Here is a 25931-nt window from a genome sequence, read left to right on the forward strand (position 1 = left end):
GGCATTTGCCGTACTCGCTCAAACGTTGGCAGACGGGAGGAAAAATATTCCGTTGCGTTTAAAACGGCCCATCGTAGATGGCAAATGATTTGTCTTAAACGCACAGCAAAGGCCACGGGAGGACGTTGAAGGAGCGTAACGCGTTTAAGGCCAGCAATTTTTCCTTGAGAGAGAAAAAGAGCAATGGTGCCATTAAAACTTCAATTGCGAGTAAAGAGAAAAAGAAAAGAAAATAACGGACACCACTCTGACCTGTCAAAATGAAATTTGCTGGGAGGACGGGTGTCGGCCATTTTGTTTTGAAGCAGCCATTTTGGCAAGAGATTCTTCGTCATTGTTTCATCGCGACAGTTAACCAGGAAGTTTTTTTTATTTTTTATTTTAATGGCTATCTCCTGAACCTAATTGAATCTTTTCTGCTGGAAATGAAGGTGTGGTGCTTTTTTTGAAGGACAGTTTTGGTTTGTGCTCACAAAGGTTATGTTCTGGGGCCGCTTTGCCACATCCGGCACACCTATCTCCTATCCGGTTGTAATTCTTATCTCTTTGCATTATTGATTAAATCCGAACAGGAATAAGGACAAGAGCCATTATCCCTCGTTCCGTGGTAGCATTTGGTGAACCTCAACTTTTTAATTATGTGTCCTGTTAACATCATTGCTAAAAGTGTATAAACCCGCCTCTCCGCTGTATTTCTCGAGTGACTTAACGAGAAGGCTGTCCAGATGCTTTTTTTACGAGGGCACTAATTAGTAATTACACAAAAGTGGTCGGCGCGATCCACCTCACGTCGGCCTCCCCCTTTTGTTATTTTAATTGTTGTTATTTTGAAGCGCGGCGGCGGCTACGGCGCGGCAGTAAATCGTGCCAAGGACACGCCCGAGCGGGATGAACGAGCCCTGAATAATTTATGGCCTTTGCGGAAGCGCAAGCGGTCGAGGTATCTTTCACGCTCCGTCGTCATTAGGACCCCCATTGTCACCCCCTTCCCTCCCGACACTGGCAGAGGTTGTCCCGTGCCCACCCCCACCGTACGTTACCATCCGTCCTATGACTAATTACTCCGGCTCACCACTCCTGATGGATTAATGTGCATTGTGCGAGGCGCAAATAGGACACCCCCCCCGACCTTCTTTCGGGAGATGAGAAACATGTTGTGTCCTGATCCGGAGCTCAATAATTATTTTCCTTACATGGATCCCATCGCGGGCAGAATGATAAAGTGCGCGCACTATCGCGGACAAACACACTGCGGGGACTTGAAAGGTTCAAGACGCAAAATAGTCAGCGACGCGAGACAACCTGGACTGGTTGCTAGTTACTTGGTCACCTTGAGATACGAGCGGACATAGTTTTTACAATGTGCGCCAACTGCAGGGTGGCAGTGAACAAAATGGCGGCACCGTAGGAAACAGTTTTTCAGAAAAGAGGCTTTTAGCTGCTTCCTGCCACTTCCAGTTCAATTTGACTATCAAACTAAACATAAAACTAAGAGTATTACATGTGGTGTATTTTTAAAACAGATTCATAGCATAGCTTCATGCTAACAAACAATGCGAGACACCATTAGCATCTTAGCACTTAGCGCAAAACTAATGAATGGCCTCCATTTTTTTGCCCCAGCCTTTATTTGAAATACTGTACAAGGATGCTCACAGAACGAATGAAGGAACGAGTCTAATCTCTCATGCTTGGATTCAATACTAGTAATTATAGTTACCAGGCTGCCCTTGGCAGAGGTCTTAATAGTTTTATCCTTAGTCTTAAGGGTGATGCCTTTTAAGTTTCTCTTTTTTTTTTTGTTTTTCCTCCCAAACAGACATCAAGACTTTAAGAGGCCCGTTTTGGAGGAATTGTCGTCATTTTGTCCCGCAAAGCTCTTTTAAAGGCCGCAGTGTGATCGTTGCCATTAGAGAGGAAGATTTGTGAGGCGCCCCCAGCTGGAGCATAAAGCACGCCGGGGTTCTTCCCTCAGCCGCCGCGCCGCTAAAACTATAAACCGTGTCCCCCTGCAAACCGATAGCACACGTGACTGATTTGCCTTGCGTGTTTTCAATTCATCGTAGCTAAAAAATGTAGACGCCGGGAATGAGTCCATTTTTTTTAGCATTATTCAATTTCATGCTAGTGTAAAAAAAAATGTAATTAATTCAAACGTCTCGTTTAACGTAGTTTATTTAACTCAACCAAAATGAAGCCACCTTTGATATTAGATGAACATTTGTTGGAATACAAAAGTTTCTCCAATATCACTAATATTATTTTATGTAGTTTCAACCTTATAAAAACTCCCAATATTTTTCTAAATGTCTGAAAATAATTCTTAAAAATGAAATATATTTTATTTGAAAGTACTTTTTGTAGAACTCTGCAAATGTATAGACTTATTTTCTTACTACCGCTTACAAAGACACAGCAGATGCACCTGATTATCAAAATAAATCTTTTTCCAGACGCTTATCAAAAGTTCTACGAGCCAGTACCAAATGTCCCACAGATGGGTACCGGTTCTCAGCCGGATGGGCAACCACTGTTCCCAAGTTTTTCACCAAAAATGACACACAATGGCAGCTTTATGGGGCATTAGCGCTCGGGCCCGGTCGGCCGTAGCACGCTGGCTAGGTAATTGCTAACACGTGTGCTCGTACCTCTCGCTGTCTCGCTGCAGCCGGCCCAGGGAGTTCTGGCGCCTGGACTACTGGGAGGACGACTTAAGACGGCGACGGCGCTTTGTCAGGAACCCCTTTGGATCCACCCACTCAGAGGCCACGCTCAGGGCCGCCGCCGAGCATGGTGAGTCGCCTCGATGTTAGCTGCTAGCTGTTAGCGGCAGGTGCCCGATTGGATTCACTTGAGCCGCAACTGCTTTTACATTGTTTATTTTTCTGTTTCTTTGCTGCACAACAGTGGCCGATATCAATGGTAAGTAACATTTCTATTCCCTTTTTACTTTCTGAATATTCATATGGGAATAGCGTGGCTCAACGGTACAGCGGTAAAATTGTTTTGAAGGAGACATTGTGTTTTATTTTATTTTTTAAATGTAAACTGGTGTTCTAATGACACGTTTGTGGGATGCTTTTGTGAAAATACGCAAAAGATAAAAAACAAAGTTGGCATCGAGGACTCACTCACGGCAGGTGTTAGCTCCGCCGTACGATTTCCGTCGAGAAGAATCGCAAAATATGGCTAGCTACTTTTTTGTCACCTTTTCTTCATAGCACAACATGGCAGGAGTCAAAGTACGCTGCCTCCCATCCTGGGAATATATCATTAAAATAACTCGACTTTTTTTTTTTTTTCTCCTTTGTAACCTTTCGTCTTGTTTTCGCCGACCCGACATTTGTTGCGGAAGCGCAACTGGAGATGAGAACGTCGGGCCCTCCTTGCCGAGCGCAGAGCGCAAAGGTCATATCTGGCTGTAATTATGTTCATCACACGCAGAGGACGGCGGGGAAGGGGAGGGGCGGGGAGGGGGTGGCAAAAAGAAACGCACCCTCTCGCTTCCCATCAGGGGACAGGGATGGCCCTCAATTCAGATTTTTTTTTTTGCGGGATATCCGCGTTACGAACAACTGTCGTCATTCATGGCATGCCAAGATGGTCGCAAGATTGCCGGTAAATCGGGGTCGACTGTTTACGTCTGGAAATTACCGCCACGGCCGGGAAGGGGGGGGGGGGTCCTGATGACTAATGTCTCTGTTCATCGAGGGACTCATTTTTGACACTGATTACATTTTTTTTTTTTTATTGTGAGATTTATTCATTTCATTTCAAATGTTGTGATTTAATGTTTTTTGCTTTTATTGAAACTTAACACGAAAACAGCTCGGTAGATTTCAATACGGGCAATTTTAATATTTATATTCATTAAGGTAATGGAATAATACTGTAAATTGGCATCTTTAAATGTTGACGGAACAGCCTTGCAATCTAGGGAATGACTTCATCTGAATACTTTTATATAAATTTGTCGCAATCCAGCGCTTTTGGATGAAAATGTTGCCTGGTAGCATGCAGTTGTTTAGCGCAGAGCTGCGTTTCCAAGTGAAAAGTGTCAAATTTGAAATCCATCTCGGTTTTGGAGCCCCCCCCCCCCCCCGAATCTTTCATGCCCACCGGCCTGGTGTGAACACACAGTCATGTGGTACGTATTAAGACAAGGGGGTGGGGGGGGCACTGGTAGTAATTTCAGCACAGCTAACTAATTCTCCAGGGAGGCCTAATTACAGGAAGAGCATTCTAAATATCAGCCGGCTGCATATTTTCCATGACAAGGCTTTTTTTTTTTTTTTTTTTTCACGGGCCCCCCCCCAACTCTTCAAAGACGCACGTCGCAGCTGTGCGTGTTTTGTTTTTCCCTTTGCCCTGACTTGATCTACCTTGGGGTGTTGATAGAAGGCAACACAACAATGTTTGCTGACTGACTGGATTAAAAGGGATTACACGTGTACACACACGCACACACACACTCTCTTGTTCAAATGCGGGGTTTTGTGATTTGCAAAATAAGACCAAATTGTCATTTGAAAACTTCCCACATTGTCACCGATAACCTGCATTGAGATAATGTGGTTGCAGAAGTGTACACACCCCTACTTACAAGTGGGGGATGTAGTATTGAGCCATCACTTTGAAAGTGATGTTTGAAATGGAAATCAGCACACACCTGCCGCCATTTCAAGTGTTTCGGATGATTCTTTCCTTTACTTAAATTTGCAAAACTGTTTGGTTGTCATTTTGTTTGTGTTTTATTGTTTAAAATTTAAATTGAGTTTTTATTGTATGTTTTTTTACTTAAATATTTTGGTATTTCTTATTCTATATTTTACTAAATATATTTTTGTTATGTTCTACTATTTTTATAATACCGGTGTTAGTCGTCACATTTAGTTTTTGATTTATTTTGTCATCAATTTGAATTTGTGTTAATCTTGAGTTTTTTCTTTTGCATTCACTCTCTATAACATTTTCTATATGTGATATGTTTTAGAATTCAGTTTGAATTTAATTTTACATGTCAAACACCAACCAAATTCCATTTTGGTTTTCTGAGTTTGAATTGTTTTTGGCCAAATTGTGTTTGGGCATATTGGAATTGTTCAACATGGGAACAGTGAAGCACGTGATCTATTTCCCCAAACTCCTCCAACAATGTTTACCTTTTGATGCCAAATATGTGAAGTTAACAGTCCCATCATACGCTACGAGCAAAGAGTCGGTGTGTGCGAGTTGGCAGCCTGTCACAACAGCTCTGCTAATTCTCTCATTAGTTTGTCATTTTCCACCTTGTCGTTTCACCTCCATCATGCCTTGTGCCAGCTTGTCGTGAACCGTTGGCAACGTTTTGGGCCTCAAACTTTTTGCTAGCTCAGAGTGGCCGCGTCACCGGCGACATGTTTACAACCGATCCGTTTTGTTTTCTGAGCAGAGATTAGCGACTTGGAGCACATACTCGTGTTTTAAGATGCGACCACGAGGTGCTTCGGATGTGCATTCCAAAAGAGATCGGAATTTGAAATATATATATATATATATATATAAAACGAATATTTTTAAGTTAGAGGGTATTGAAGCATGCTGCATTCCTGGATGTCCTCTTGTGTGTCATGCAGTGTCAGAAGACGATGTGCTGAAAGGCAAGCGCTCCATCAAGAGTCAGGCTGTGGCTCAGCAGAACTCTGAGAGCGACGCCTCGCTGGACGTGGACGACGACACACTGTCGTCTCTGGAGGAGAAAGATCTCGAAAACTTTACCGGTACGAAAAGAAAAACAAAACAATCGGTGGTAACCTGGCGGGGTTATCTGGTTGGTTCTTTTCACATGAAATAACATTTTGAAAAAGTCAAATAACAGTTGGGACAGCTCAAAAAGGCAGCAAACTTTTATAAAAAATTAAATTGGGTGATAAAGCAAAATATGATGTTTCGCTAATGGCAAAATTGTCAACAAAGAAGTTAATCGTTGTCTTATCCTAAAATTTAAAGCTATAAGTGAAAAGTCAGCAAATTCTTTTGGAGCAAGCAACTTGCTTCCTTTGTTAATCTAAAAAACATTGTTGCCATAAATGTCAATAATTTAGATTTTAAAGCTCTATAAATGACTATTTTATTTATCCCAAAACAAATACAAGTTGATTTTTTTTTTACCAGGGTTAAATGCTGACTGCCTATCCCTATACATGGATTTCAAGTTTTAGTCTTTTTTATTATGACAAGTGTTCCTAATATTCTGACAAGCTCACAGAGAATATCATCTATGTAGAAAATGGAGGGTGTCATTATGTGGTGGCTTTCTGTCGTCATACGCTTCAGTTAACTGGAGAGCTGCTCCTAATGTCACTCCACAAGGCAAGCAAAAGATTCAAAAGCCTCACAGTGCCATAACAGAAACTGGAGGGTGCCCAGTATGACTCCATTGCTCTCTTAACATAGTTTAGTATCAGGGTTGGATCCAGAGCTGTTCCTAATATACTGACTCTGTCATTGAGCCGCTCACTGAAAACAACTATTTGTAATAATTCATGCTAGCTGCATGAGAGGCTATATGCTACCAGAGAATTAATTACATTAAATGGATACAAAAAAAGAGGGAAAATATAAATGCACATTTTTGGGATACATTTCTACATGCAGAGAGCTTTTAGATATTTGCACTGTATTAAATTAAAAAAATATGAATATACACCAAATCCAATCTACTTCGCCGCCCATTGGAATAAAATACTGTTAATTAAATATTATAGTCTGGTAATCCGATTGTATTGGGTAATCCCTTTATACTGACTGGCTCTATTAAAATAACGTACAGTGAGAATGCATTAGCATTTTTAAGAATTCCACTTGATTTAAATTATTATGTACTAAGTGTGCGTGTGTGTTTAAACAATTGTCACATTGAGTCACTGCAATTTTTGAAAATCCGAGCTTCTTTTGCATGTGGACAATCTAGAATAAAATTGCAGGGGATTCCGATGCATTTTTAAATTATTTCTATCGATCTATTTTAATTTATTAATCGTTCCTCCAATTTAATAATTGCCTTAAAGCTTTCACGGGATTAAATATATTCATTTGTACGATTCCATCGTCCTTTAATTAACAAGAGATATTTTATCCTTATTTAAACGGTCCCTTCCTGACTATCCTTCTGTGCGCGTGCACGCGCATTCCCCCGCTGCACCGGCAGGCCCGGTCAACGTGAGCACGGCGGCCCAGCTGGTAGCTCCGGCCGCGGTGGTGCGAGGCACCCTGTCCATCACCTCCTCCGAGCTCTACTTCGAGGTGGACGAGGACGAGCCGGCCTTCAAGACCATAGACCCAAAGGTAAACCGGAATCTTTTCAAGCGTTTTTTTTTTTCTTTTGAAACGAAGCAAAGTTGCAGGCACGCACATTACGTGGTTCTACTCGCATTTACATCATTTAATGACAACACTAGTGTTGTTTTAATAATTAAAAGTAAAACGAGAAAGCAAAAATAGTAGCGCTGGTCCTGATTAAAAAGAACAAATATTGAATTTAAAAGATGGCATGACTTGAATTTGAAATGCCACTTTTGTGGAGCTACAGGTGGCTCCTTTTCGTTTCTCTGTGCAGTCGCCTGCTTTCAAATATATTTTGAGGGTAATGCCGAACTTGAGTCAAATAGGAATGGATTCATCTGAATGTTGTTCACACGTGGCATAGTAACGTTCGAAATCCAGTTTAATTTTTTTGGACATTTCACTGCGCCAGAAAGGAGTGAGTGCATTTAAATGCATTCTTTGTGTTTTTCTGCCACCCCCCCAAAAAATAAATTTAAGTCTAAATTGTACACTTGCAACATTTTATTAACATTTCTTACCCCCCCGCCCCCACCAAAAGAAAACCACCTTGGCACGATGCTTTCATTGCATTTTTAAATAAAAGTTCCTTCACTTGGTGAGAACATTTAAAAAGGAAAACAAATACCTTCTCGTCCTTTTCCTTCTTCAGCTCCAAAACCCCCAAACTGTCTTTTTTTTTTTTTTAACATCACGGTCGAGTCGCAAAAGAAAAACAACAAAAAAATACGAGCCGGGAGTTTGCGTGTTTTTTTTTTTTTTTCTTTTCTTTTATAATTTGTCCAAGCTCTTGGCGTTGGTAAGGATCTCCCTGGCCAGCCTCCACGTCTGCTTGGCGGCCGCCTCCAGGGCCGAGTGCGGCTTTCCCTGAAAGAGGTCCAGGTTAGGCAGGAAGTAGTGCGGGCAGCGTCGGCATTGCAGGCAGGAGATGAGCTGCAGCAGGATTCCGTTGAGCCGGTCTCCCAGGCACGCCTCGTCCCAGTCGGCCTCGCGCGGGTGCTTCTCGCACTCGTACAGCAGCAGCGTCTTCATGTGGTAGCTGTTGAGCGGCTGGCCGGGCAGCTCCAGGTGGCGGTCGCGCAGGGTCTTGAGCACTGACAGGCACTTCTTGCGGCAGCCGGCCATCAGCAGCCGGTTCTCGGCCTCGCTGAACTGCAGCACCCAGGCGTCGCTCTCGGCCGAGCTCTGCTTGCCGGTGAGCGAGTAGCACTCCTTGGAGAGCAGGTTGAAGCCCTCCGCCTTGACTTCGGCCACGCGGTTGGGGCCCGGCCAGGGGATGTGCGCCGCCGGCCACTGCGCCGCGCTGCGCGGCCAGATGCCCGTGCACTTGAAGGCCGGCGTGATCTGCACCACGTAGCGCTCGCGGATGCGCAGCCGCACCTCGCTGGTGTCCGCCACCATCTTGACCACGTCGCGGTAGCTGCACTTGTCCACCGCCTGCGCCACCAGCGTCTGGAAGCGCGAGCGGATCTTGCGCGCCGACAGGTAGCCCGAGGCGGTGATGAACTCCACCCACAGCGACATGCTGCGCTTGCGGCCGTCGCTCAGCTTGAGCACGGCGCAGCCGGGCAGCGAGCCGTCGTCCACGAAGTTGAACACGCCCATCTGGTTGAGGTAGAGCACCACCTCGAACTCGTTGGGCGACGTGACCTCCATGCCCTCGTAGCGCGCGTCGATCTCGCTCAGCGAGCTGATGAAGCGCGGCTCCTGCACCTCCACCTCCTTCAGCACGTCCGACACCACCTTGCACACCTCGCGGATGGTCTTGGCGATGGCGGCCTTGCGCGCCTGGCACCGCTCGCCGTGGTACTTGTTGAGCTGGTACACCAGCTTGGCCTGGGTGGCGATCATGTTGGGGCACAGGTCCGGGCCGTACGCCGGGGAGTCGCAATAGGCTGACGGATCCAACGCTTACCGGTGGGGTGGGGTGGGGTGGGGGGAACACAAAACGCAGTTCCAAAAAAAATAAAAAATTGGATAACCCAAACCCAAAAAGTTCTTACTCCTGCTTCTCGGCTCTACAAAGTCCGACCTGGACGCTGCGGCTCGCTCATGGTCCTGCCCGTCCGCTTCGGCGCACTTTTATGAATGGCGCACCGGAGCGAGAGTGAAGGAGGTCCGGCTTGCTCCTCCGGCAGGAGTGAAGGCTGCTCGGCCCCGCGCAGCCAATCAGCGGCTGCCGAAGCGGCTGGAGGGGGGCGCGCGACAGAAAGAGAGAGAGAGCGCGCGCGCGCGAGAGCGATCGATAACACACTGCATAAACGCGAGTGGTCCACGCATGCACCTTTATGCATTGGTGTCCCACCTCCAAAAAAAAAAAAAAAAAAATTGGTTAGCGATCTTTTTTTTTTTATATACCCTATATTAATAAAAACGCTGGCGGGGGGCAGCACAAAGATTTGATTAGGTATAATTTTGCTGTGGCTTTATATAAAACAAAAACGTTTGTCTGACTTTGTCACTTATTAGCAATTTAAAAAAATACTGTGTAATGTGATTGCTCCCCAAAAATATTTAGCCTATCCATCCAAGCACCCTTATAATGAACACTGAAATACAGTAGCATAGAAGGCCCAAGTGTTCATCAAAAACGAGGCTCGAGTTTAATTTAAAACAAAAAAGAAAATTAAACAAAATTAAAAACATAGAGATGGAAATGTTTAAACGTAAAAAAAAAACATACTGTCCTGAATTGAACATATTTTAATTAAATAGACTACAAACTTAATTCTAATATCTTTGGTTGCATATTTAAAATTTTATTCTGATTTAATTTAGATTTTTTTTTCCCACTTACCTCTGAGTACTCTGAGAACCCATTAAACATAAACAAAAACCCTAAATTGATTTCTACATATTTACTTTTACCAACTATTTGCATTTCAAATTTGATTTGCAATGATGACGCTTCATGAAAAAAGTAGCGGCGCTACCCCGCAGGGAGGGACTTCCCTCCGACAATTTGACGAAAACCACGCAATTATTCCGATTAAACTATTCAATATAGGTCAAGAGCCAACAGCTGCCCTTCTGTTTTTGCCGTGTGGAAAATGTCATGATGAGCTTTCGCAGCCTACAACACTGACGATGGCGGTCGAGGGGGAAAAATATACCGTAATGTTATGCTTTCTTTATTTTCACGTGCTTATTTTTTTTGACAACGCATGACTGCGTTTGCTGACCAGATCTAAGAATAGCGGCAAGATGAAGCAAAGTAGCGCGGGCGAGCGAGTGGCCAGCTGTGGGAGCGCTTTCTCCACTTAAAGCCGCAGAAATGTCAGAAAAAAAGCCAAAGATTAATTAGCTCTCTTTTGCTCTGCACTTCATCAGTTTTTTTTTTTTTTTATTCAAATAATGTCGTAAGGCTCCAGGCAGTGGAAGAGCATTTACTTTTATACCGGGCAGCCAAACGTCCTTTTCTATGGCTATCGTCCCAATTTCTTTTTTTTCCCGAGACCACATAAGATGGTGTCTCTTGGCGATAATCTTAACTCCATTCTTGTTCAGAGTAGCGACTCGGTGTCCTAATGTGGTGTTGGACAGTAAAATGGAGGATTATGAATACTCTGGGATGGGAGGGGGGGGGGGGGATCGCGTGGGTGTGCGACTGTTTATTATCTCGCACGGAGCTCCGGAGGAATAAATCGGCGCAGGGTGGAGAGGAAGTGTCCAAATATTATGAAGGACATGCTAACTGTAGCTTCGCGTAATATATGATGACACAAAGCCGGGGGGCTTCTATAAAGACATAACGGATCTGTTCTGGTCCCCGTTGGCTTTTGCCGCTAGTCCAGATATGCTACGTGTGCGATCTGTCTGCATTGAAAAACAATGAAAGAAGTCGATCTAAAATATGCTAGCGCAAAAAAACGAATATGTTCAAATCTGGTTTTAATTTTTTTCAAAAGTATTTTTGCCGTGTCTCCATTTTGCACTCCATTTCCCCCCCCCCCAGGTGGTCATCAAGCTACCGTGTATACATTTGCGATGACTAGAACCTCCTCCAAGGCCAGATTTGTTCCCAAAACATACACAAGATATCATCTAGAGAACATCGTGTTAGTGTTATGACTACAATTATGTGTGTGTGTGTGGGGGGGGTAAGCCCCCCAACCCCCCCTTCGCTCCCATGAGCAACGAATACAAACGCATCAGATATGTAAACAGACTTCCTCGCCGCCAAGTGTTAGCGATGTTCCTTCTCTCGCGGCAGCTGCTCGCTCCCAAAAAGAAAAATCATCGCAGGCGACTAATTGGCGGACGGCGGCGAAGCATCTGCTCGCCAGAGAGAGGCTTGAGTGTGTGCGCCCGTTCAGCAGCGGCAGCACTCTCGGCGTTTTCAACGCAAGGCATCAATATTGCATGTGTTGTTGCAGAGCCGCGCTTTGAGCTTTCTAAAACCGACTGAATGAGGAAGTGAGGACGGGCGGCCCAACGTTTTGTCAAGATATTCTGTATGATGTAAACGCTGATTGAAGTTGGGGGGGAAATTTGACAAATGGCAAACTAGCAATTTCTCGGGGAAAATCTGGATTCAGTACTTAATGGAGTTTATTCACTTGCAATTTAAAAATGGTGTAATTCAATTTGATCCAAAACAAAACAATACAAAAAGTGTTTCATGGAAAAACGACAAACCGTCCATTTTTTTTTCTTCTTCTTCTACAACCCTGCCAGTGTTGTACATTTCCTTGAAGGTCAGCATCCAGTGAGAAGGGCCCCCCCATTGAGAAGACATTGCTAAGCCTAATTAGCGGGGCGGTGACGGCTACCCGGGGTAAGCCGCGCCGTCTGGATTGATGCTCGCTCGCTCGCTCGGAGAAAATCAGCCGAGTGTTTCGGAAAAGGAGCGAGCCGATCGTTACCCGAAAGCGGGAACGCTCTTCCCCTCGGCGACCCCTCCCCCACCCGCCCCGCGGCTGCCAATCACAAAGAGGCATGGGCTCTGAGCGAGCAGCCTATTGATTTTCCAGTTAGCGCCTAAGTAGTTTGTGCTATCGGGCTAACGGACAGGCTGCGCAGGTACGTCATTATCAATGAGCCTGAGGTAACTCTCTCTCGCTCGCTCTCTCAACTGAAATGAAGCATTGCTTGTATTTTGCCCCCCCCCTCCCCAAGTTGCAGGCTGTGCAATTCAAAAGTTGCATTGACCACATTGCTGCCGATTAGAATTCAATTAATTCTTCAGCCCTTTAGTGTAGCCAGTGTTTTCGGTTCTTTATTTTCTCCAGCTTTAGACTAGAAAGCTCCAAAAGCAGGCTGATAAAAATCACTTGACCGAGCAGTAAGCAGGCAGGACAGTCCACGTGAAGGCGATTGTGCACGAAAGCCTTCTTCTCTTCGTGGCCATCGTGCCCTCCTAATGATAACTAATGTCTCCCTTCGAGTGCTTCACCCGTAAACAGCTTTGACTCGACTCGGTTTGCGACCGCACGCTCAAATTCTAACCACCAGGCTACCCCCCCCCCTCCTCCCCCCGCCCACTCTTTGCTCGCACCTGAGCCAAGCCCCTCCATCATGCCTTGTCTCTGAGCTTGACTGGGACGGTGCCCCCCTTTTTGATTGATCCCCTCGCTCCATCATTTATTCCCCTCGGCTGCTGTCGACACCCCGTGTCAAAGGCGACACCGCCGCCTGATGGATGGGCCGGCTCGCGGATGCCAGCGTGCCTGGTAAGCCGCTGATATTACAATCAGCACCTGTGTACCTGCTGTTCGCTCACTATCGGGTCCGGGTCAGCGGGAATTGAAAGATCGATTGTCCGGGCCGAGGCGTACGCCGGCGTGGAATTGTAAATGGACTTGAGACGGGCAAGCATCTGCATACTTAACGCTAGGAAGCCTCATGAATACAAGTTTGATTTTTGGCCATGTTTGCTGGTTTAAGATTTGTGGCAAAAGGAACACCACCGGGCCAAATTGTCACTCCTCAGTTGCCATTAGGGTTAATGATCCATGCCGTCTGCTTGAAATGGGGCATCCGTTGGGTTGTTACGGCACATTACACAGCCACCCCAAGACTCGGTCGTCACCAATAACAATTTGTTCATGCAGGTTAATATTTCACAAGACAAATTTTAAAGAGTCGTTTCAGAAATTTGATTCATTACAGCAAGTCGTCCAGGTCCTGAAGCGGCGTAGCAGCCCCGGACTATTATCACTGTTTGACTGTTGACATGATGTTTCTTTTATCAAATGCTGTTTTTTTTTTTTTTTTATGCCATATGTAGCGAGCTGCAGAATCTTCCAAAAAGTTCAACTTTTCTCTTCAGTCCACAGAATATTTTTTCGAAGCGTTTTGTGGAATGCATGCTCTATTCGGCATGACAACCACAGGGCAGTTGAACTTTAGATGTCCATTATATATAAATTTAAGTCCTACTCTTTGCCTGGTCTTTCAAAAGCCCACTTTGGATAGCCAGCCTGAAATTCCCTGAGAGGGGTCTCCTTTTCACCCCGCACCAACTTAAGCCAACCACAATAGTGGGATTAGGAAAGAATTTACTCCGGCGCAGGCAGCTTTTGACGCCAAGCTGTCACCAAATCGCCACAAAAATGTCAAATTGACGGCCGCTGTTTGCTTCCGTGCATTCTGAAGCGCTCCTCGATTTTTTTTTTTTTTTTAAGATATCAGCGCAAAGCAAATAAATGTGTTGGATCCATTTTATAGATTTAAAAAATAAAAGATTTATTCGTCATCACTTACACAAAAACAGAACGGAATTATAGTTTTCAATAAAGCTCTCATTTTATGAAGAAAATATCTTTAAAAAATGAAAATTACATGATGTATATTATAAAAATAATTCAGAAAAGAATACAAAGGAAATGATGTGAAACAGCAAACCATAAAAATATATCAATTATTATTCTTGATGATTTCATTCCAAATTGAATTAGACAAAGTCTCCGATGTCTGGATCATCTCACTGACCTTTTTGCCTCACGGCTGAATCATTTTTAATGCACACTCCTTCTATCAATTAACCCCTAAGAGCGCTGCAGCGTTTTCCTAAATCCACTTTTTTTTTTTTTTTTTTTTTTCTATTCGGGTCACTTCAAAAAGGCTAAGCAGCCAAGGAAGAGAAAGGGCAGCAGAAAAGGCTAACCAGTTAGCAAACAGTGAAAAGAGGCTTTAATCCTTAATAGGCTAAATTCAGACTAAGTGGCCCCTAAGACGCTTTCAAAAGGGACTTTTCAGACTCGGCGTTTGGGGACTTGAATGCTTTGAGGCCGTGTTTTTTTTTTTTTTTTTGGAGGTTGTGCTTCAGAATGACGCTGACTGCACGCTGGGCTTGTTTATTTTCCTTTCATTCTCTTAAATCGCACACCACCGCAGCCTTTTTACTTCAGTTTATTTTTTCTTGCCTGCTGCTAGTTTGTTTGACTTCCCTTGAGGGGAAAGGAACTTTTTTTTTTTTGTATGTGCGAGTGGTGATTACATCCTGAATTAGTCGCGTCGCCGGAACAATTGTGTCCGTCAGTCGTCGGTAAACAGCAGCCGTCTTTTTGAAGCTTGTCTTGTAATTGCCGTCATCAAAAAGTGTTTGGAGAATGGGGCGTTGCTTTAATTTGGTGGAAACATACAAGAGAAAAATTAAGGTGATACGGTGTCCCAATTTGAATTTTGTCCAATTCAGAATTACGTACAAAAAACATTTTTAGTGGCTAGCATGCAAGACAAAATGGCCGCCTCGAGCTGGATAATAACAGGCGGATTTTTCATTGTCATCAAACACAGCATGTTTAGACTCGCCGGGAAACATAAAACATTTTAGGCCTTTTTTGATTAGAGTTCACCTGTAAAGTCAATTCCGTAAATTTCTTTCTAAATCGTAAACAGTTGAGAAAATGAGCAGATGATTGCATCACGCTCCGCCGGTTCAAGCCACGGAGACACGATGGCTGCTGGATAAGCAGCCAAGTGTAAAAGTCCGGTCATGTGGCTGCGGGTTTTTCCTCATTAGCCGCCATTGTTTTTGCCTTGGCACCTCCTCGAACCTTCCTTCTCTCCTTAACGCCATCCTTGTGCTTATGCAATCCAGCCTTCACTATTTCTTTTCGCCTCCCCCTGCCTATCACTCAATCTCAAAATCAAAATCCGTCTTAATTGGCTCCAGAGGGCCGGAGGAGGCTTTTTGTGTCAACGCTGACGAGGGTACCGATTGGTCGGCGGGCTCAGACAGCCAACAGACCCCCTTGTTAGAGAGTCGGGTCGGCGAGGGGCTTTTGCTCGCTCGTTAGTACGATGAACTCATTGGCTGACGAGCCGGCTGACAAGGCCTGGCTTGCCTGCCTGCGGGGATACGACGAGACCTGAACGATTTTAAAACCAATCTAATTGCTGCCCCCCCCTTACTATTGCGATTTACAGTGCGATTACATCGCTAATCCTTTGGGTAGCTACACAAGAGATGCTAACCAACAGTCCAAACTTAGCTATAAAAGTTCAAATTAGCAATATTTTGTCACCGTACCAAAGCAAACTTTTGCTTTTCTAACTACGTGACCACGTGTCTGAATTTAAAGCATCTTTTGCTTGATTCAAAAGCAATTTGCGACCCTCAACGAGTATTACAGTTTTTTTTTCTTCTCCATTCTTTTATGAATTTTCTCCGCGCTCGGTCCTCTCTCCCCGCTTTGCTGTTTTGATGTTGATGGATCACCTCTCTTCCTCCCGCTCATTAATTTCATCACCTTATCTCCCACACAGCACTTGATTCCACCCCAAAAAAAAAAGGTAATGATAAATCCCTCATCCATTATCCTTTAACCGAGGCAGCCGCGCGGAAACACTTAATAACAGGCAACAAATTGAACTTCAATCACCTCATTTAACCCCCCCCCCCCCCCCCCCACGCCTCCATCCAATCGACGCTCCCGAGTTATTCGGCACTTTTACATATTGGCCTCACGTGTGTTTACCTTACAACGCTGCCGCTAAAACAGATTGTTACGCTAATTAGCGCCGGCGTCGTCCTATCAGGCCAAAAACACGCTCGCGGAGGCTAGCCTACAAGCACGTTTGTCATTTCCAAATTCCAAAAGGGCAACGATGGGATTCAACTCATCTTTCTAACAAGATGGCGGCTTGAAAAAAAGGCATGGTAAGGTTCTAGCGTGGCGTGCTTGGTGCTTTCCATTTCCACAGCCCCCTTCCTTCCTTCATGTGTCCCTCTTCATTCTTCAGCCTTTTGGGCGTCTGACAGTGACAAACGACAGCGGCGCCGAAATGAGCAGCCGCCACGGCAGCCTCGCCCCGGCAGGCCGCTCCAAACAGGTTGAAATAGGCGCGCAGACCTTGGCAATCAGCGGCGTTCCTTTGTTTTCTCTCTGCGGCGTGACGCCTTCAAATTGATCTGCGCCGTTTCGCTTGGAATGAAACGTCGATAGAAGTGTGCCCCGCCGAGACTTGATTTGGTTTTGACCTTCGTTTCATTTTCTTCTTTACAATTGCTCTCTATCGTGGTTCTTAATCAAAACTCTTTACGTGTGTTTTGAAACAGGATTTTTTTTTTCCTGCAGATCATTTATAAATATTTGTTAAAAGGTTTAACAAAGCAACAACTGCATTATAATTTTATATTGCATGATTTATATGGAATAGAAAAATCATCTGGTGAGGAGCAATTTTTTGTGTATTTTGCATTCTGCTTTATTTAAGACCTTCACGTAAAAATGAATCTTTGACGTCTATAGCCGTCCATGGCAGTGAATGAGTTAAAAAATGAGTGATCCGCTCCTAGCCTAACTATTTATCACTGGATGTGTAATAATTCCCGCACGGACAGTAACCTCCACGCCGTATCCATTCATCCCGGACGTGGTCACATTACGGCGCCGATAGTTTGTCAGGCTGCTTGTCACTTGCTCCGCTTTTTCATCTGCAAAGTAAAAAGATGAAGACCCCAGGGGTGGGGGGGGGGACGATTTAAGGGGACATTGAGATTGTGTGAGTGTCACATGCTGGTAAAATATATTTGTCGGACTCCATCAGTTGTACGCATCTTCTTGACACGGGAAAAAAAAAATCAAATTTATTTCTGTGTCTAGATTGATTGACTCTTCCCCTGGAAATAATTTGAGCTCCTTTAGGTTCGGGTCAAAGCGCGACGGGTGCGAGCGGAACAATTTCTGATGTGCTGTCAGCGCGGCTGACTCACCCCCCCCCCCCCCCCCCTCCTCGCTGCTGCTAATTCCAGCATTTAGACGTGCTACTCCTCTACTTAGCGCTGCTTTGTTAACAAGGTCTTTTTGCTTCAAAGGTTTCTGCAACGGTAAAAAAAAAAAGACACCCGCCGCTTCTTCTCCTCGAGCGTTATTATTCATCGCACATATTTAAATGCGAGGCTGGCTGTTGAGTTGAGAGGAGCTCATTAGAAGGCTGGCCGAGGCGGAGGGGACCAGCTGAGGACAGCCACCGCTTGGGCTTTCTCTCCGAGGAATACCACAGACTCACTTCAAAGTCTCTGGAGTTCAATTAAATGTGGATTAGTGGCTGGGACAAGCTGCCCGAGACAACACAAGCAGAAACAGCAGCTTCTCTCCGCCCTATCCATACTCTCCTCCCAGAAAATATCAATAGAATGCTATTTTTGGACAGAAAAGAAACACTGCTTTGAGATACGAGCGACCCGACTTACAAGTTTGTCTTGTACCAGTACGGCGATTGTAGTGGTTATGGTATTTCCTTCTACCACGCAGGTGTTCCTTGTTCTTCAGCCGCCATAAGTCACCTCTCAGCGTGCTAAATAGCTGCCATTTTAGCGCTAAAGGAATCCCTTTTTCATGGAGCCTGATCAATAAAAGACATTAATCGTGCTCCCCGGGCTGGAAGGTGAAAAATGAACTGGCGTGACCCTTCCGCTAGCTTCGGGTTGCCGAAGAATATTTAGTTTGACTTTGGGATACAATTGTAAAGCTGTCTTGTATTTCATTTGATTTTATTTTGTTGCAGATTTTGGCATACACAGAAGGTCTTCATGGCAAATGGCTGTTTGCGGAGATCCGGGCCATCTTCTCCAGACGTTACCTCTTGCAGAACACGGCCCTGGAGATCTTCATGGCTAACAGAAGTAAGGCGGCGACATGCTACAGTGGTACCTCGACTCCCCAGCTGAATTGGTTCCCTGACAATGTGCAATAACTCTAATTACATCAAGTGTACGCCTTGAAATGAACAAGAACGTCGAGGTGCCACTGCATTCATTTAAACATGGGAAACGTTGAATCACGCAATATTTCCTCCAATCTCACCACAGCCGCCGTCATGTTCAACTTTCCCGATGCCGCCACCGCCAAGAAGGTGGTCCACAGTCTTCCCCGCGTGGGCCTCGGCACCAACTTTGGCCTCCCACAAACCAGGTTAGACCAGGTTTTTAAGTTTGTGTCCATTCATTTCCCAGTTTTATTTTTAAATCTCGTAATATGACTAATATTTACGCAATATATTCTAGTACAAAATTATAGTTATTTTGTATTTATTATTTTATTTTTATTTAATTACTTTTAAAAATGATCACAATGTTGACTAAAACAAAAACATTTTCACTTAAAAAAAAACATTAAACGCTGGCTTTTTTTTTTTTGTATCTTGCTGTACCTCTTTTTAAACCACAACATATGGCGCAGGAAAGAAAAAAAAGTTATTAATACATTCACGCTGCGTAATTATTCAATGAACAGGAGTGCATCGAGTGATGATTGAGTGTGGTCGTGGTAGTTGTAGTAATGTGTGTGCGTTTGTGTGTGTGTGTGTGTGTGTGTGTGTGTTCAAGTCCATTAATCAGGTTAGTTTGCAGACCGAGCCGGGTCACTTTGCCTCATTGACCTTCGACAGCCGCTCTCTAGGCCAGCAATGCACATTCACTTGCTTCCATTGCATCCTCTTTTCAACATATGCTGAAGGAAATGCAAAAAAAAAAAAAAATGGAAGAAAGTAAGCTGGGATCTCCATGATTCCTTGATTATGAAATGAAAAAAAAAAGGTCTGCGACAAACGGGTCCATATTTTCACTTTTAAGAAGCCCTAATGACAGTAATCACCGTGTTGACAGTGATTAATTCCATCATTCCCCTTTGTTTTAATTGGATTGGGACTCATTTGTTTTTGTCCTGCCACATGTAGTACTGTGCACACTGCAGATTTGTGTGTCTGAGTGTGTGTGCATGCGTGTGTACGTCAGTAAGTGTGCACCTTCGGCCAAATTTATTGCGTATTTGTCTTGAACTAGTGAAACTTTGCATATTTCTCACATGATGGCAAATAGAGGTTGCTAGCTTGCTAGCATGTTAGCTACCATGTCAATATTCTTTAGCACTGATTTCCCTTCTTTTCTTTTTCAGGCGTATCTCCCTGGCCACACCAAAGCAGCTTTTCAAAGCCTCCAACATGACGCAACGTTGGCAGCGTCGCGAGATCTCCAATTTCGAGTACCTCATCTTCCTCAACACCATCTCCGGTAAGGACGTGTCCCAGTTTGCCTTTTTGTCCCCGTATCCCCCGTCCTCATCTTCCCGTCTTCCACCAGGACGGACCTACAACGATCTGAACCAGTACCCCGTCTTCCCCTGGATCATCACCAACTATGAAGCAGATCAACTGGACCTGACTCTGCCGAGCAACTTTCGAGATCTGTCCAAGGTACTTGAAGGAACTAATTGTTGACATCGTGTCCAGCCTGTGTTACGGCTAAAGCGGCGGACGCCTCGTCTCCTCGCCACATTCCTCGCTTTCAATCTGCCCCCCACCCCCACCCTCTTCATCTTCGACTCCAGCCTTTGCATGATTCCGTTCTGCGGCGTCACATTACCCGGCAGAGGCTGAAATGTGACAAAACAACGGCACTCGAGCGGAGTGGTAATAGATGTGTATGACTTGTGTTTTATTCATGCTGTTGACATACATGTGGTATCAGTGTAGGATCGCTGGAGCGTAGCAGACTGCCATGTGTGCAAAAGGCCAACGCAGACCCCCCCCCCCTCAATCAAGCCCCCCCCCACACACACACACACACTTTTGCTCTGGCAGTCATGCGTTCCTCCGTGTTACCTTTTTATCGTTGTTACATTTTATTTTTGCTTATACTGAAACACACACATGAAAATAGAAGAAAGTTTGGATTTAACACTTAGGCCTATTACGCTACTGTACTGTACATCGGTTTTGTCTGGAAAACGAATGATGTGACAGGCGCTCCCGCCGTGACATTGAGAAGCCAAAGTGGCGTGAACGCGCTCCTCCACACGTCAGGCGATGTCATCGTCCGCCGGCGCAAAAGAGGCCACACGCAATTTATGCCCCCCCTCGCCTGCCGTGACCCCGGGGGGCTTTCTTATCATAAACTCTAACCTCCAGCTGACATCAAACGCTGCCACCCCCCCCTCCTCAAGATAACGTTGTAGTCTCGATAAGCACGCGCTGGAACTGACTTCATATGTATTTTTTTTTTGTGATGGCATTGTAACAGAAGTAGCGAAGCGTTATCGAGCGCAGCGGACATCTCGTAGCCGTGTAGGCTAATGGCGTATTGATTTTTGAGCCATGCGTGGCCCATATGTTTATCCCCCAGGTGCCTCCCCTACAACCATTTTCACCCTTGCAAAAACTGCAATATACAGAAACACGTTAAAAAAGATTCGGAAGAACCCCCACCCTGAATTCCGTCGGCCATTTTGTTTGAAGTGATGTCACAAGGTCACATATTTTGGAGAAGAAAATTCTTCACCTGTAACATATTTTTCAACGTGTTGTTTTGAAAAATGATCAAATAATCTGAAGGTACTTGCGTGCAATATTTTTAAAATAAAAGTAATTTGTGGTCTACAAAATAGCCACTGTGCCGCATTGTGGACCGGGAATCGTTTCTTCCTTTTAATTACCCCGACTAATTCTTTCCGGATTAATCCGAGATGAATTCGCAGATGTTTGTCTCATTACGGCTGCAGTGTGTTAGCATGCGTTGGCTAACTCTCCGGTCTAATTAGAACTCTGCTATTGGCTCGTTTATCTGAACCTCTCGTCTCGGTCCCGGTGACATATTGGGCCAATTTGTAGCCCGCAGAATCCGCTGTCCGCCCCTCGCCGAGCACCTCGTCCCTGTACGTACTGTAAGTGCCCCCCCGCTATAATTTACAGCATTAACGACGTCAGGCCGACCCGTGCACGTGCACTTGCGCGATGTCGCCGCGGCGCTTTCACTATTTCTTATTTTATATGCCTCCTTCAAGCCTTTTCTTTTTTTAATGAGTCGGCTGTTATTAGGGTTATAAATCAGAGCAATGGCTGTGATGTATAATTCACCATGTGTACTCACCCCTTACCCCGGCGGACCCCCACCCCCGAGGAAGCCGCAGTGTATCACTGTCAACTCGGAGCTGCACGGCACTGCGTAAATCCACGCAAACACACACTCAGGCACATTTCATATTGGCGTGTATTGTTGCCTTATTGCCACTGTGGCTATTGTCATCACTCCCAAGAAAAACACAATACCGTATTTTCCGGACTGTAAGGCGCACCTAAAAACCTAAATTTTTCTCAAAAGCCGACAGTGCGCCTCATAGTCCGGTGCGCCATATATATGGACCAAATTCCTAAATTTAAACTGGCCCCAAGCATTGTGTCATGAAATCAATCATAAGTGGCTCGCTGAAGACTATGAATCATGAATCAAAAAGACAATGGATCATTATTTTGTGATTATAAAGTAATTTGTTGCGTCTGAATTAAAATAAAAAAGATCAAATGTAGAATGATTTGATTTGGATTAAAAATCTGACATGATGCATTGAAGGTGCGCCTTATAGTCCGGTGCGCCTTATATAAGGACAAAGTTTTAAAATGGGCCATTCATTGAAGGTGCGCCTTATAGTCCGGAAAATACGGTATATAATAGAAATTGCAGATATAAGAAAAATAATCTGCTTGTAGTTTTACCGCTTGTTGCCGCTGCTCACAGAAAAAATAAATACGGGTTAGATTTTTACCAAACATTGCACCAACACCACCGCACACGCCCCATCGCATCCGCACACAGCAGTAGCCCAAGCGCAAAATCAATACTCCCGGTCGGGCGCGAGTCTCCCAGTGACAGGCGGCCTATGATATGAAAGAGATGCCATTGATCCACACCTCGCCAGACCCTCATCCTCAAAAGGCCATCATTCCATTAGCATCGATCCGCCATGTTTGTGTGCATGTGATGGATTAAGGCGGCGGCCGGGAAAATGAGGCGCGACCGGCAGAGGACTAATAAAAATCGAAGCGTCCTGAAAGTGATTTCTATAAATGGGGATTTAAATAACAGCCTCCAGACAAAGGGCTGCTGCTTATTCTCAGACTGATGTCAACTTAATATGACTTAATCATTTTTTTCGACACTATCCGGGCTTACTCAAGTGCTATTATTCAGCCATTAATGCAAAGTAATATTGAAATCCCTCCGCAGCCCATCGGTGCTCTGAACCCCAAGCGGGCCGCCTTCTTTTCCGACCGCTACGATTCGTGGGACGACGACCAGGTACCAAAGTTCCACTACGGCACGCACTACTCCACCTCGAGCTTCACCCTCATGTGGCTGCTGCGCATGGTAAGTGGCAAACTTCATAACAAAAGAATGCTATGTGTTAGCTAAATGCTAGCTGTGTATTACACATTGTCTATTAGAACCACATCATTTTGTCTGCTAGCTTAATGCTAACATACATTGCAAAGCACATTAGACGGGTTAGCCAAACTAGCATCCATGTTTTTGAACTGACAGCGTAAAGGAAATCAACTCTGCATATATTCTTAATCCATTTTGGATGGAAGCAAAACAAACAACAAAAATACCAAGTTGCACAATGCAAGCATTATTATTCCAAACCACCAAGAAAAACATAAATATATAATGAAATTGTAATATATAAAAATAGTTTCTTCTCATTTATTGTTGCTCATTTAATAGGTTGTGGCCGAATCACACTGTCCTCAAAGACCCCCGCACCGCAATCAAACAAGGCTTCTGGTTGAGATTATTTTTTAAGAGACTCAGTGCACACTGCAATATTGTCTCTGTTGAGTAGATGCCATCAATCTGGCCATACTGCCCTCCAGGGATCGGGAGGTTACTAAGTTTTTTTTTTTTGCCTCCTCTCCCCCCTTTGTATGTTATTGCGCCACTAGCTCACCATTGTCAGCGAGTCCCAGAAGGGCCGCAGCATTGATCCACGAGCATCATTAGCCGGCTTATGCTTAGGCCGCTTTACCGCTTGAGCCTGGTGTTAAAACTCTCCAATGCCTATTAATGTCCCACACGTGACCCTCTCATATATTGTCCAAATTATTTGTTAGCATAGCGGTTGGCGGCGGCGGCGGTCTTCAGGTATATGGCGGGCGTTTCACTTGGGGGTCTCGGGCCAGTGAGAGCACCATTGATCTGCCCTAACAAGATTATACATGATTAGAAATGCATCAGTGGCATGGCTTTATTGGCTTTGGAGGCTCACTGGGGTTACTCACCCCCTCCCACCCCTCAACGCAATGTTTGTTAGAAGCCGCAATACGACTCAATGCATCTGCAAAAATTGTAATATTGGCTGCAAAAGAGCTGCAGAGGTTCTTCAAATATTATGAATGTTTTTTTGTCATCCTCAGGAACCCTTTACCACGTTCTTCCTCAACTTCCAAGGAGGCAAGTTCGACCACGCCGATCGCACCTTCTCATCGGTGTCCCGCGCCTGGAGGAACTGCCAGAGAGACACGTCGGATGTCAAGGTACACCAGCAAACAAGCGAGCGATGGGGAAAAAAATTCCAAAGGCGAAATCGCAGCGCGCTAGAATCCCGAGGAAGGTTCCGCTGCACCCTATGAACAATATTCCGATAGACACGGAAGAGCGGCGGTGCAAAAGAGGAATCGCGATGGCCAGTCACTTGCAATTACTGTCCCGTGGCAATGAAAGCTTCCCGGTCCTGCGATCAAAGCCAAAGACTAATCCTCATCTGTCTCCCATTCAGCCGGGCTATAACCTGGACTTCAATCTTCCCCCCTACCCCCTTCTCTCTCTCCAAATAAGATAAGATAAGATAAGATAATAAGATAATCCTTTATTATTCCCTCAATGGGGAAACTCCTGTGTTAGCAGCAGTACACTTAACATATACACACACACACGCATGCGGGGAAGGGGGTAAAGATTTTAAGAAGTAGAAGGTATATATAATTAAAAAAAAAAAAATCTCTGCTGCGCTGTTGGATTTGCCCCCCAAAACAGCCCGGGTCGACTCCGCACACTTTTAACTGCTCCCCTAAAACATTTACAGTCCGACATTGCATGTCAAAGCAAGCTCAGGGTCTCTTGGCACCGGGTCACCCAATCGGGGGGGCGGTGGGGCGTCGAGGGGTTTTGACGCTTGATTGCGCTCGAGTACCCCCCACCCCCCCTTCTCCTCCTTCACCCCGGCGATAAAACATGCGGATCGCGTTACAGCGTAGTTGGCCGACGCTTGATTGCGAAAGCGGCCGTTTTTGCTCCCGCCGTCCAGACCCGTCAAAGCGGATCAGAGCGACGGGGCTCAAAGTCACATCAAAACAACAAGCCAATCTGGACCGCATCACAACATAAGACGATTGGCCGATCAAAATCCCATCTCTCCACCTGGTTTGTTTTTCTTTTAATATGAAACCCAAACAATTTTATTTTTTGCAGTTTTTTGAATAACTACAAAAAAAAAGCGAAATCGTCGCTCTCCCATAAAAAAAGCTTTGCATTTTTTTTTTTCTCCCAATAAAAGCGAAACCAACGTCCATTAAACGTCTTCAACTTAAGCTGGATCGAACCAAGAGCACCAAACGTTTTTGTGTTGTTTTTCTTTTCTTTTCAATACACGTCCGCCGTCTTTTTCCACTCGGACACACCCATTCACTCCCGACGCAAAAGAGGAATTAGCAAAGAGACATTTCAATTTAGCTCGCCAAGTATACCTTTTAGCTTTAGCGTTCCAGCCATTCATGCAAGTCCAACGTCCCTCCCAGAGGCCGAAAAGCTCCCGTGTGTTATTTCTTCTCTTAAAAAAAAGAGAGAGAGAAAGAGAAGGGGGCGATAATAGGCTACAACACCCCGATTGAATGTGTCTCTAGCCTGGGTGACGCTAGCATGACCCCCCAATCCCTTGACCCCTCGCCTCAGCCTAGAGGCATCAGAGAAACCTGCAACAGTAGGGGAGGGGAGGGGGGGTGCTTGGGGCAGTGACCCATGACAGGACAGGATTGGGGATCAGAGGGGCTGGCCTCTGACCAGGGGCCACTGCACATTACGCTGCGTGCGAGGCAGCCCTCCGGCTTTTTCTGCTCTACGTGTGTGTGTAGCACTTTTTACAGCAGCCCCCCGGCCTCGTTAAAGGGGGGGGGGGGCTTTTTTAGTCGGAGGTCGTCTTCTCGCGCAGTGAAGTCATTTCACAAGTGAGAGGAAGCGGCCGTGTTGTTTTTAGAGCCCTTGTGTTTGCTTGCTCGTTTGATGAGCTCTTTGCACTACATGGACATTTGTTTGTGTTGCTTGGAAGTCTCGCTGCCGCTTTTTGGAAGCCGAACGTACGAGCGAGAGTTCTATTTCCTGTTTGGCAGGC

At 45.1% G+C, this 25931-nt stretch overlaps 2 protein-coding genes across 6 annotated transcripts in view; one reads left to right on the forward strand and one right to left on the reverse strand.

The window, feature by feature from the left end:
* lrba (LPS-responsive vesicle trafficking, beach and anchor containing) overlaps nucleotides 1–25931 on the forward strand; it is a 97483-nt gene that overhangs the window by 47366 nt on the left and 24186 nt on the right. For 3 of the 5 annotated variants that reach the window (XM_061275480.1, XM_061275484.1, XM_061275481.1), the window contains exons 37-46: nucleotides 2669–2793; nucleotides 2908–2922; nucleotides 5616–5759; nucleotides 7190–7326; nucleotides 18280–18397; nucleotides 18584–18686; nucleotides 19668–19783; nucleotides 19853–19965; nucleotides 22772–22912; nucleotides 23962–24081. In XM_061275480.1, the coding sequence (XP_061131464.1) occupies nucleotides 2669–2793; nucleotides 2908–2922; nucleotides 5616–5759; nucleotides 7190–7326; nucleotides 18280–18397; nucleotides 18584–18686; nucleotides 19668–19783; nucleotides 19853–19965; nucleotides 22772–22912; nucleotides 23962–24081 (1132 nt within the window). The remainder of the gene's footprint in view (nucleotides 1–2668; nucleotides 2794–2907; nucleotides 2923–5615; nucleotides 5760–7189; nucleotides 7327–18279; nucleotides 18398–18583; nucleotides 18687–19667; nucleotides 19784–19852; nucleotides 19966–22771; nucleotides 22913–23961; nucleotides 24082–25931) is intronic. The other 2 variants (XM_061275483.1, XM_061275485.1) reach the window with 1 other exon arrangement.
* On the reverse strand, nucleotides 7962–9421 carry mab21l2 (mab-21-like 2). The gene has a single exon (XM_061275513.1). It carries the CDS (start codon nucleotides 9172–9174, stop codon nucleotides 8095–8097), a length of 1080 nt encoding a protein of 359 aa, XP_061131497.1. The 5' UTR covers nucleotides 9175–9421; the 3' UTR covers nucleotides 7962–8094.

The sequence above is a fragment of the Syngnathus typhle genome, linkage group LG3 (genome assembly GCF_033458585.1).
Source record: "Syngnathus typhle isolate RoL2023-S1 ecotype Sweden linkage group LG3, RoL_Styp_1.0, whole genome shotgun sequence".
In the NCBI taxonomy this organism is placed as follows: Eukaryota; Metazoa; Chordata; class Actinopteri; order Syngnathiformes; family Syngnathidae; genus Syngnathus; species Syngnathus typhle.

Bases quoted from the DNA above. Each gene is read 5' to 3' on its own strand.
- mab21l2 (XM_061275513.1), bottom strand. From the start codon at position 9,174: ATGATCGCCACCCAGGCCAAGCTGGTGTACCAGCTCAACAAGTACCAC.